The sequence below is a fragment of the Schistocerca gregaria genome, chromosome 2 (genome assembly GCF_023897955.1).
Source record: "Schistocerca gregaria isolate iqSchGreg1 chromosome 2, iqSchGreg1.2, whole genome shotgun sequence".
Classification (NCBI taxonomy): Eukaryota; Metazoa; Arthropoda; class Insecta; order Orthoptera; family Acrididae; genus Schistocerca; species Schistocerca gregaria.
The window spans coordinates 398,875,890-398,888,335 of record NC_064921.1 but is presented as its reverse complement, the minus strand read 5'-3'; the positions used below and the strand labels follow the sequence as shown (position 1 = coordinate 398,888,335).

Genomic DNA, 12,446 nt, shown 5'->3' with positions numbered 1-12,446 from the left:
TATATTTTATTCTGACTTTTATACATTCTAAAAATCCATACTAAGTTCCTTCTATCTACAATTTGTTTAGCAACCTGTAGATGGTCCATTGTCCTACACTCACTTCTGGACCAGCTTGTCCTTTTCCTTTAATAATGTTTTTCTAGATAATGAATAAGAATTTTTGTAAATTTTATGATACATAACCCATCCAAAATCTGGTGTTACCAAGCTATAGCTCTATCTGGCCACTGTCAGGACTTTTTTAGGGCCTCTGTTCTTATAGTGTTACATGGCTGCAAGTGATATGCCTTCCCTTGTGGAATTGTTGGACAGTCTGTGTTAGTACACCAATAAATCAGAGAACTACATTCACAGTGAGGTCATGGGCATGTTCTAATATGATAGCTCCTTTCTGCCATTCTGTCTTGTCTTTATGTTAACCCCTCTTAGTGCACTATGTCCATACAACTGACTGCCACAAACACACCACTTCACGGCCTAGATTTACATCAACATTCTAGTGTCTCATGACTACCTGATACCAGTTCTACAACATCTACAGTGCTCCAAAATGACCAGTATGCTCTTTTAAGGGGGTGACTGATACTCTATCTAGCGAGTTTCTGCATTTTTGTATAAGAATGTTTCTGTCCTGATTTTTGAGTTTTAGTAGTTTGCTGAAACAAGCCTTTATTTCCACCAGTCCAAGCACTAATAAACACATTTTAGTATTGCTATTAACATGTTCAATGTCACTGTGCAAGTCATCCAAGGACAAATAAATAATAATAACAATTCAGTTATAGTATACTATACCAATAGTACCTTTTGCTCGCATGTCAAAAGATGGATAAGAATCTTGTCCACATTCTGTGCAAATATATTCCACAGAATCTGATTTTGCATGCTGGTATGGTTTGTAGATGACTGGTTAATGCGTGTTTCTGGAATATGTAGAATATTGCGCAGCAGAAGTAAGCAATTATTGATGCTCTCACATTCACTTTCAGATAGCTTTTCCTTCTGCAAATTGAAAACAAGTTTTTTTTTTTTTATTAATAGGGACTAATTTAATGTGTTTCCTAAACAATAAATTACCTCTTATATCATAATAAGTTCTGTAGTACCTTCTCAAGTAATATTTTCATGAAGTCGATGACAGCCCTCGTACTTCGAGAATCCACAAATGCTTCCTTTCCTGATAAGAGTAACTGGTTTACCTCGGAAATTGTGAGGCGACCAGCATCTGTCTTTGATACTGAATCCACTGCAAATAAGCATTCTATTGGTGTTGTTGCGTTCACAAACACTCTGAAAACAAAAACATTAAAAACAATCACATGATAGTCTTATTTTCCATATAGTCATTCTGGAGAGGGAACTGGGAGAGAAAACCAACAATCATTATATGGACACAAAGAGGATTTTTTTTTTTTTACAAGTGGTGAATTTTTTATGAGCAGAGTTATTTTTTCATGTCTACATCTAATTAGTTGACAACTTGTGTACTGGACTAGACAGTGTCTGTTTATAACTGTACAATAATTTTACAATTACACATTAGACCATTACAACACTATACAGTGACAGCAATATTAGACAGTAAATACATTAATACATATAAAACTGCTGTAGGTCAGCTGTTGATAATGACTCATACAATGAATGTTACATAATCTTTGTTTAAATGCACCTCCAGGAGACCTTTTTACAACTACTAGAAGCTTATTAAATAATTTATGGCATGTTAGCTCATAGCTAATAATTAATTTTGACAGTCTATGATGTGATACATAAATATGGCTACTGTTTCTCAAATTTTCAAAGTGGATGCTTTCTCTGTGTTTACTCTCGGCAAATTCTTTGTATAAAATAAACTATAGTACTTGTAAAATGAAGGTTTATATTGCATTTTATATGAAGAACAAAATAATTATTAACTAAAAACAATTTGCTGCATTTTTCTCTCATTAATGCAAAAATCCATTCATTCCAAATCCATACAATGCTTGACCAATGGTATTATAAACACAGTTTTAGGTATTGAAGACAGGTCATTAATTATTAACAGTAACTAAAAAGGTCACAACACAGATCCACAGTGGACACATATCTTCATTTGTTATGAACTAGGTCTTTCTCTAGGAATAGAGGCATATTGCTTACCATTCCTCAAATAAGATTTTGAAATTTTCATGTGCCATTAAATTCAATTTTTTTTAGGAGTAGTACAATTTTTTTACACTCTATAAGTCCTTACATCACAAAAAGTGACCACAGCAACACTCTTGTCATAAATACTTGAATGACATATTCAACTACAGTCTACGGCATAAATAATAGACCTGTTTTTTTTTCCTAAAACTGGTTTCCGTTTTTTTAAGAAATGGAAAATCCAGGATGGAGTTGTGTGTGAGTGGTTTGAGATACAGGAGGTGAAGGGACGAAGATGCACAGCGAACAAGGAGAACGGCTAAAAGACACAGACCTGACGCAGTTCCAAATCCTCACATACAGAGACAAAACAAGAGGAGAAGATATGCACTAAAAAAGGAAAGGAAACACAAGGGAAAGAGAACAGAAATCGAAGTGAAACAAGTAGGTAATCGTGACTGGCGGACCTCTTACCTAAAACCTGGGTGAGCCAGTCACTCAGCACCACATTAAAATCCTCTCCCTAAAATCTGAGGCAACAAATTGGACAGGACACAAAACCGTAAGACCTTGACCACAGTCGTTGCGTCTTCTTGCAAAATAGAGGGCAAATCCTGTGGCAAGGAAGCCACCGTCCTCTGGTCAGAGAATAAAGGACAGTCAAGTAAAATGTGACGGACAGTAATCTGGACGCCACAAGCACTGCAGATTGAGGGGTCCTCCCGCCGGAGTAAAAAACCGTGCATTAAGGGACTGTGCCCGATGCGGAGGCGAGTGAGGAGAACCTCATCCTGCCTGCATGACTGGTAGGACGTACACCATGGCCGCGTGGTGGCCTTTACCAAACGCAGCTTATTTTCACCGACTGCCAGCCACTCCTATTCCCATTGATGCACAACACGAAAACGCAAAAGGGAGGTAACATCATGGAGGGGGATGGTACATTCAACAACTTGAGGGAGGGGAGATGCATCTTTGGCAGCCACATCTGCCAGTTCATTCCCCCTAATACCCACGTGCCCCGGCACCCAGCAGAAGGAAACCTCCTTCCCCTGCCGTTGCAGGTGGAGTAGGGCATCATGGATGTTCTGGACGACCGTATTCGCTGGGTACAAATGTTGCATGGTCTGAAGGGCACTCAGGGAGTCAGAACAGATGAGAAACTTAAGACTGGGAACACATCTCATCTGCTCCAATGCCCGCAAAATCGCAAACAATTTGGCATCAAAGATGGTAAACGCCGCAGGGAGCCGTGACTTGACGACTCTATCAGGGAAAACAACAGCACAACCAACAGAGTCCCCCTGTTTAGAGCCATCCGTAAATACTGGTACATGGTCGGGATGCTGGTTTAAAATATCGTAAAATAAGGAGGTAAAAACAAACGCAGGAGTGCAGCTCCTCCAGTACTCTGACAAGTCTAAAATGATGCTGGGCCTCTGGAGCAACCAGGGAGGCAGGCGGGTAAAACCCTTGAGTTGGGGTGCCACACGCTCCACACCAAGGGACTCAAGCAAATGCTTGGCACGAATCCCAAATGGTCTCGGGAAAAGCGACGTTCCACATGCAGTCGGGCAATAGTAGGGTATGCAGGGGAGGTAGGACAGGCAAGGAATTGACACACCCATCGCAACATGAGGAGTTTCCGCCGGATGACGAGCAGCGGTTCCCCTGCCTCAGCACACAGGCTGGGGATGGGGATGGGACTGGTATGGAAGGCACCAGTGGCCAGCCTGATACCCTCATGGTGTACTGCATCAAGAATCTTCAGATACGAAGGCCTCGCTGACCCATACACGGTGCATCCATAGTCAAGATGCGACCAGATGAAAGCCCTATAAAACTGCAGCAGACACGCCCGATCTGCTCCCCAGGACCGATGGCTCAGACACTTCAGAATGGAATGATGATAATATTATGAAAAGGATAGATTGCTACTCAGCAAATAGTGGAGATGTTGACTCACAAACAGGTACAACAAAAAGACTGCTAAACAAATAGGCTCTCTGCCATAATTCCTTCTTTTGGAGTAGACAACAGACACAAACATTCATGCAAACACAACTCACACATATGTGACCACTGTATCTAGCTGTGAAGGCCAGACTCTTTTCTGTTCTTTAGTTATTTAGAAATTTTAAAAAAATCAAATAACTCATACTGTCTAACACTGTGTGTAACGTGGCTTTTTCTCACAGTGATCTTCAGTGCATAGAAGTCAAGTGATAGCTAGGGTGCTAAATGAAGTTGTGACTGGAGTACCAAGTTAGATCATGAAATATTTTGAAATATAAAAAAAGCAAGAGTGCTGAAAAATAAATAGAAAAGTATAAATGTATGTTATTGATTCTGTATTCAAAGGTATTAGTTGGCATGTGGTTGTGGTGACTATCAGTCATATCACACAATGTCATCGTTAGAAGTTAAAATGGGACTTGTGTGCCAAGAGATGCACGAGAAAGAGATTGAGTTTGCATTCATTTTGTGATAAAGAGCAATTTTCAGTACAATAAATAGTTTTTTATCTAACTGTGGCACATGAAGAGCTATTTTCTTCTCCAAATGACCTATTGACAACCCACCCCACTTCCCACCACACCACAATCTTACACGAGCTGAGAGAGCAATATTAAAATTAAGAAAGTGACCACAAAAGATATGGCAGTAGGTACTGACAATAGGTGGACAATACCCATTGTCAAGAGGCAAGGAGGGACAGCATAGTGGACCACGTGCCTGGAATGGAGAGTTTAACGAACTGTGAACTGAACGAATGGAATGCATTCACACGATTGGACAACAGCAGAAATGACAAGAACGTCATGGAGCAGTGTTCAACATCGAAGAGGAAGCAATACCGCATAACGGCAGAAACTTGACAATAAAAAGTAAGCTTGCAAGAAACAAAATTATATTTCTGCCAAGCAGCACTGCAGTAGAAAAGTTGATTGGAGCAGTCATGTTTTTAGAGTGTGGAGTAGTGGGTGACAGACTAGAGCAAACTGTGTTATAACTGTACTTTACATGTTTATTCAACTTGCTAAGGCTGAGCTATAACAAAACTATTCATCATGGTGGAAACTGAAGCTAGTGTTACATACAGCAGCATGTCTTGTTCAGGTCTGCATGAAGGCCAACAAAAAGAGGATACAACTATTAGCCAATTGAGAATAATAACAACGTTAGAGGGGATAATGAAAATGCAGGAAGAAAATGAAGAATGATTGAAAAAAGGAAAGAACAACATGAGGAAAGACTGAGAAAAATGCATGAACACAAGGAACAATCAAGAAAAAGGGAGGAAGAATATTAAGAGTGATTGAGAAAAATAAGAGAAGAATTATGGGCAAAGGCAATAAAATAACATGAAGAACTTTCACTGTAATTGTCTAGTAGGCCAGAAGAAGATATAGCCAAACGCAAAGATTTAAAAACAGTCAATTAGGAACTTCCAAATTGCAAGCAGAACTACAAACACAAAAACGAACAGTTGCAACTATTGATGAAGCACTCCTAATGAATACAGATTTAGCTCAGGAAGACTGTTTGAAAGAAAAGAGTGGCATAAAAGCACTGATAGAAGTATAATCAAAATAGGAGACATATATGCAAGAAAGGCTTTGGTAGTATTGAATTTGTGTATGGATTGCACATTTGGGGGGGGGGGGGGGCAGACTGGAAGGTAGGATGTCAAGTGGAGTTGATTTTGGTGAAAATGCTGTGAATGATGGGAAGGACAAAAAAGCGCAAATGGTTACATTTAAAGAAAAGCAACACTATGCAGAATACAGATGCATTTATGAGGATATATTGTGCTATTACAGAAGAAGACCATGGGAAGCAGAAACAAATAGATCATGTGAGATACAGCAATTTGAAATAGCATCTGTAAGATGAAGGACACGCAACAGAAGAGTGGAAATTACCTGGAAAATTACGAAGCACAATAGTAAAATGGAAGAAAATGTTTCAAAATCGTTTAAAAAGTGAAACTAAATAGGGAAAAGAAAATGAGAGGAAAGAAGAAGGAAGGAGGATGAGGTGAGAAAGCTGAAAAAGACAGAAAATGCACAAAAGTTTCAAAAACTCACATGTGTGCAGAGGATGAAAGGATGGAACAAATTTTATGGGCATGAAAAAGAATGGCAGAAAGAAGGAGGAGGAGGAGAAGGAAAAGAAAGATGGACTACACATCTCATTACACAGTAGTGACAGACAAGACACAGTGTTGTTTAATAAAAAAGACTTCATCAGTTTAAATCAGTTTGCCAGTCTTCATTATGTTATTTGTAAGTGAATGCTTCGGCACAATTAGTGTTTACTCTGTATTGTCAACAAGTCACAAGTTAACAGCAATATCGAGTCCAGACATCAATAATGTGCAGGCACTGTCAAAAGTGGGAGCTAGGACATCAAAATTGTGCAGATGCATGGTGACTCAGCTTGTCCCCACAACAAGTGACTAAAAGTAAAATGAGGAAGCCACAGCTGCTTTCGACTGGCATTCATCTGAAATCATTCACTTAACACCCCTTGCCTGCTACTTTTGAAGTGCCATACTTGATTCATCTTATTTCATTGTTTCTGTATTACAATTGTGTGTTACGACTATGTCATTTCGAGGCAATGGTGCATTGAAGATTTATCACAGACATGTCATTATAGGTACAATTTGTTGTAATTAAATGTTAGTTAATGACACAATGGCTGTAATAGTCCTTAGGAGATCCTAATTTAATAGGATAGATAAAAAATCCACTCAAGAAGCAACACCAGAACATGCACATAAAAGAGGGTTGTAATTAGGCAAGCTTTCGAAGCCAGTGGCTCTTTCTTCGGGCAGAAGCTTCCCTTCTCATCTTGTGCGGTAAGACTTTCCTGAAATCTACCCCTTTCCCTAGACCTCTCCAGTCCTTTTCCTTCGCCCCTCTTCCTTCCCCTTCAACCCTTTTGCCTGAAGATGGAACCTCTGGCTTCAAAAACTTGCTTAATTACAACTGTCTTTTATGTGTGTGTTTTTCCATCACTTGGCAAGTAGATTTTTTATCTATCTAATTAAATTAGTTTCTCAAAATTTGATTGTTTTCACTGTTATATTACAAGATTCTAAGATGAATGATAGTAATGCTCAAAATTGTGTATGACGATTGTGGTCATGTGGCTGGAGACACGCACTTAAGGAATCGAAGGAAATAGGATCACGTCCAGGTACACGGTTCCCCTGCCCACCCCTCCCCCAGCTTCATGTTTGTAATACATTCTGGGACTTTCTTATTTATTTAACAGAAGTATGTTGTGCAATACTCGAAGTTCTTTACACAGGGCGTTACAAAACGGTACGGCCAAACTTTCAGGAAACATTCCTCACACACAAATAAAGAAAAGATGTTATGTGGACAGTGTCCGGAAAAGCTTAGTTTCCATGTTAGAGCTCATTTTATTTTCATCAGTATGTACTGTACTTCCTCGATTCACCGCCAGTTGGCCCAGTTGAAGGAAGGTGCTTGTGTTGACATGTGATTCATTGCTCTACAGTACTAGCATCAAGCACATCAGTACGTAGCATCAACAGGTTAGTGTTCATCACGAACGTAGTTTTGCAGTCAGTGCAATGTTTACAAATGCGGAGTTGGCAGGTGCCCATTTGATGTATGGATTACCATGGGGCAATAGCTTTGGCACGGTACGTTTGTATCAAGACATATTTCCAGAACAAAGGTGTCCCGACAGGAAGACGTGCGAAGCAATTGATCGGCATCTTAGGGAGCACGGAACATTCAAGCCTATGACTCGTGACTGGGGAAGACCTAGAACGACGAGGACACCTGCAATGGACGAGGCAATTCTTCATGCAGTTGATGATAATCCTAATGTCAACGTCAGAGAAGTTGCTGCTGTACAAGGTAACGTTGACCACGTCACTGTATAGAGAGTGCTACGGGAGAACCAGTTGTTTCCGTATCATGTACAGCATATGCAGGCACTATCAGCAGCTGATTGGCCTCCATGGGTCTACTTCTGCGAATGGTTCATCCAACAATGTGTCAATCCTCATTCCAGTGCAAATGTTCTCTTTACGGATGAGGCTTCATTCCAATGTGATCAAATTGTAAATTTTCACAATCAACATGTGTGGGCTGTCGAGAATCCACACGCAATTGTGCAATCACGTAATCAACACAGAATTTTTGTGAACGTTTGGGCAGGCATTGTTGGTGATGTCTTGATTGGGCCCCATGTTCTTCCACCTAAGCTCAATGGACCATGTTATCATGATTTCATACAGGATACTCTACCTGTGCTGCAAAAACATGCGCCTTTACAAGTACGACAACATGTGGTTCATGCACAATGGAGCTCCTGCACATTTCAGTCGTTCGTATGCTTCTCAACAACAAATTCGGTGACCGATAGATTGGTAGAGGTGGACCAATTCCATGGCCCCCACTCTCTCCTGACCTCAACCCTCTTGACTTTTATTTATGGGGGCATTTGCAAGCTCTTGTCTACGCAACCCCAGTACCAAATGTAGAGGCTCTTCGTGCTCGTATTGTGGATGGCTGTGATACAATGACCATTCTGCAGGGCTGCATCAGCGCATCAGGGATTCCATGCGACAGAGGGTGGATGCATGTATCCTCGCTAACAGAGGACATTTTGATCATTTCCTGTAACAAAGTGTTTGAAGTCATGCTGGTACATTCTGTTGCTGTGTGTTTCCATTCCATGATTAATGTGATTTGAAGAGAAGTAATAAAATGAGCTCTAACATGGAAAGTAAGCATTTCCGGACACATGTCCACGTAACACATTTTCTTTCTTTGTGTGTGAGGAATGTTTCCTGAAAGTTTGGCCGTACCTTTTTGTAACACCCTGTATATAGGAATGTGCAGTATCAGGAACTAGTTTCTTCAGTTTCGTGATTTCAGTCTGATTAAAAAACGAAAGACGAAATTTCGGTACATGAAATCATCGGTAATGATGTTTATATTCTTTCTTGTCACAAAAATTTTGCTGCTTATTTTTGAATATGTCACAATTTCTGATGGTATGCAGGAACCAAAGAGCATAGCTTAAACTGCTGTGAGTGAAATGAGCAGCAATCCTATTTATGGCCTTGCTTCTCACAAGTATTTAGCTACAACAGAATCCTTAACAACATGTTCATAAATATGGCAGTAAAGACAAAGATCACATTACACAGAGCAGCAGTGAGGGATGTCATATACCAGTTTCTGATTTCAGCCAAACACCAGCTATGCAGTGTGGTACTTCCTCATTTTAGTCATTCATGAAAATAAAGACCAAATCACAGCTAACAATCAGATGGATTTGGAGCAAAGACATGAGTGATAATGTGAAAGTACTATAATCAAATCATTAGTTGAATGATATTTCATGTGTGGCTGTTTTGATTAATAATTAAACTTGATTTATCTTTCGTCTGTTACATTACTGCTTTGTAAAAATGTACAGACACTGAAGCATGTGTATAGGGTGAATTTATTTAATTCATGCATGTTTAAATGCGATTTAATAAGAAAATCATAGAGTATGTGTGGAAAGATACTGTTTTTTTCATTTCTGGAATTTTTGCCAACATTTTGATACTAGCTTCCACGCAGCTTTGCACTTATTGTTGGCTTTCTCAATATTAGTAATATTTTATGTACCCTCCTTTCTCTTGAATGGATTTTTTAATAATTATTTCCACATTTAACCAATTAATTTCTCATTATTGATGTTATACATGGAAAATAATAAAACTAGTTGATTCGTATTAATCAAATGAACAGAATACTAAAAATTATTTGTGTATGATATTTTGTTTTTGAAGGCTATGTTCATTACTTTACATTACCATTCAATACTTCCAAAAATGATTTCAAAAACTTCTCGAATAATACCTTGTCTAAAAAGTCATTAACTGAAATGTGAGTGTCACATTGGCCAGACCAGTGTCTGACAGAAAAGGAAATTCTTAGACTGAAAGATAACAGGCCTTAAGATCATGAGGCCAGAAAAAATTAAATCCTGTTGCATCACTTAATTTTAACATTTAAAAAAGTGTTACATAAATATACTACATCTCTAGCAGATTTATAATTTACATGTTTTAAACTGAATTGTCCTAAAAAGATTTTCAGCTCTGATGTCTGGCTATGTTATTGTCTAAGAAACAGTTCTCAGTCACTAACATCACCTATCCAATCGAAGGCAGGACTAACTATGAAACCAGTTATGTGGTCCTCAAGCTACATTACAACCACTGTGGTGTATTCTGTGTAGGCATAACAACCAACAAGTTGTCTGATCACGTTAATGGCCTCCGACAAACTATGGACAAGAAACAAGTGGATCACCCTGAACACGCTGCCAAACAAAATATCCTTCATTTACAATGACTGCTTCACAGCCTGTACCATATGGATCCTTCTACCAGCACCAAATTTTCTGAATTGTGCAGGTGGGAACTTTTCCTGCAATACATCCTGCATTCCCATAACCCTCCTAGCCTCAACCTTCATTAGTCACTGTCCTCACCCATTCAGCCACTAGCATGTTCCCATTCCAGCACTACACAACCGTCATTCCACCACCGTACCCAGTCTTTTTATTTCTCTACTTTTCCGCTAGTTTGCCCCCCCGCCCCCCCCCCCCCCTCTCCATCTCTCCCCTGCCCTGAACCTAACCTGCCATAATTCACTGTCTGCCATAATTCACTGTGTACCCCAGCCTCCTCGTTACATTCACCCAATCGCCACTCCCATCACGCACTGGTGCTGCTGCTCGCAGTGCCGTTTCAGTTGCCTGAGACTATAGGCTTGTGTGTGTGTGTGTGTGTGTGTGTGTGTGTGTGTGTGTGTGTGTGTGTGTGTGTGTGTGTGTGTGTGTGAGTGTGTGTTTGTCTATTGTTGACGAAAGCCAATGGCCGAAAGCTTTAATTAAGAGAGTTTTTATGTTGTGCCTATCTGCAACTCAGCATCTCTACTATATGGTGAGTGGCAACTTTCCTTCTCATAATATTGTTACATTCCAGCCTGGATTTTCCATTGTTTGATTCAGTGGTAGACAACTACCCATAACAATTGTAGATGCATAACTTGTTGAAGTAGCTTCATCAACCTGGAGTCTAGCAGTCCACGCCCTATAATTGCTTGTGATGCCTGCAAGAATTCCCATCCAAAGACAGTATTGTGGCTGTGTTATGGTAAAAAGACAAATCTGAAGGGCTGTGTTATGTCATTGATAGTTATACTCACAGCATAGGTTCCTGTTAGCTCCCCATATTTTACATTTGTTGTCTTCAGCACAATCATATTTGAATCTCAGAACATGATCTTCTTCAGCTGGCTGTAATGTAATCTTCTTTAGTTGGCTACAATAAATATCTGGTATTACAGAAAATAATATTCCAGAATCGATTAGAGGATGGACAGACTAGTTGTTAATGATGACTACATTGTGGTTTCCTAACATCTTGGCAACTGTCCTCCAAGGAGAATTTTCATCTGGAGTGGTCTCATCTCCATAAAGAGTAATCTCATGTTGATTTCCTGATTTTGGTGATTGAGTGAGCAGCTGGGTCCTCTGTGTGGCAATGGGGAACAGCTGCATAATGTTGTAGAGTGACCTCAACAAGGCTACAGTGATAGTCTTCATCCCACAAGTTGGCTGTTGGCATCTGCAGTTGCCTGGCATTGTTTGACATCTTGAGCTGGAATTATTAACGAACACTCTTGTTCTTTCTTTACACAAGAGCACAGTTTATGCAGAGCATCCACAACAGAATGCATGCTAGTTTGTTGTTATCCCATTCCACATACATTTTTTTTTCCCTTGGTAACTGAATTGGTAGTGGACCTGGCTGTATAAAGCACTTTGGAGGTTGTCTGTTGGGTGCAGCTTGACAAACAGGTTTCTGACTCCATTTGACCGTATCAGTCTGCCATGACAATATCAGTTGAATTGTGTTTTATTCATCTCAGGACGTGCATTTGCAATCCATTTGGTTTGCGTACAGGAGACATGTCAAAAATTTATAAAACAATTACAATTATTTTTACATTAATAAATAATAGCACTATAATAAATAACGACACTATAAGGATAACAAATTGTACCCAGTGCCAAAGATCGATGAACATCATTTTGAATTAGTGAAATTGCTTCTTCCTAGTTGGGTTCAACATTCAATGCAGTTCCAGTTATCTGGGCTTTGTACCATTTCAAGATGCCATCATAAGAAAAGAGTAGTGACACTTCACTTTTACTAAAAAGGCAAAAATAAATAGTTCTTCGTATATAAA

The 12,446-nt window shown here is 39.5% G+C and overlaps 1 protein-coding gene across 4 annotated transcripts in view; it reads right to left on the bottom strand.

Annotated features, from left to right (window-relative positions):
* Positions 1 to 12,446, bottom strand: part of LOC126322318 (protein timeless) — a 383,108-nt gene that overhangs the window by 182,112 nt on the left and 188,550 nt on the right. For all 4 annotated transcript variants that reach the window (XM_049994282.1, XM_049994284.1, XM_049994280.1 and 1 more), the window contains 2 exons: positions 1,110 to 1,293; positions 808 to 1,005 (listed from right to left, as the gene is read on the bottom strand). In XM_049994282.1, coding sequence (XP_049850239.1) covers positions 808 to 1,005; positions 1,110 to 1,293 — 382 coding nt within the window. The remainder of the gene's footprint in view (positions 1 to 807; positions 1,006 to 1,109; positions 1,294 to 12,446) is intronic.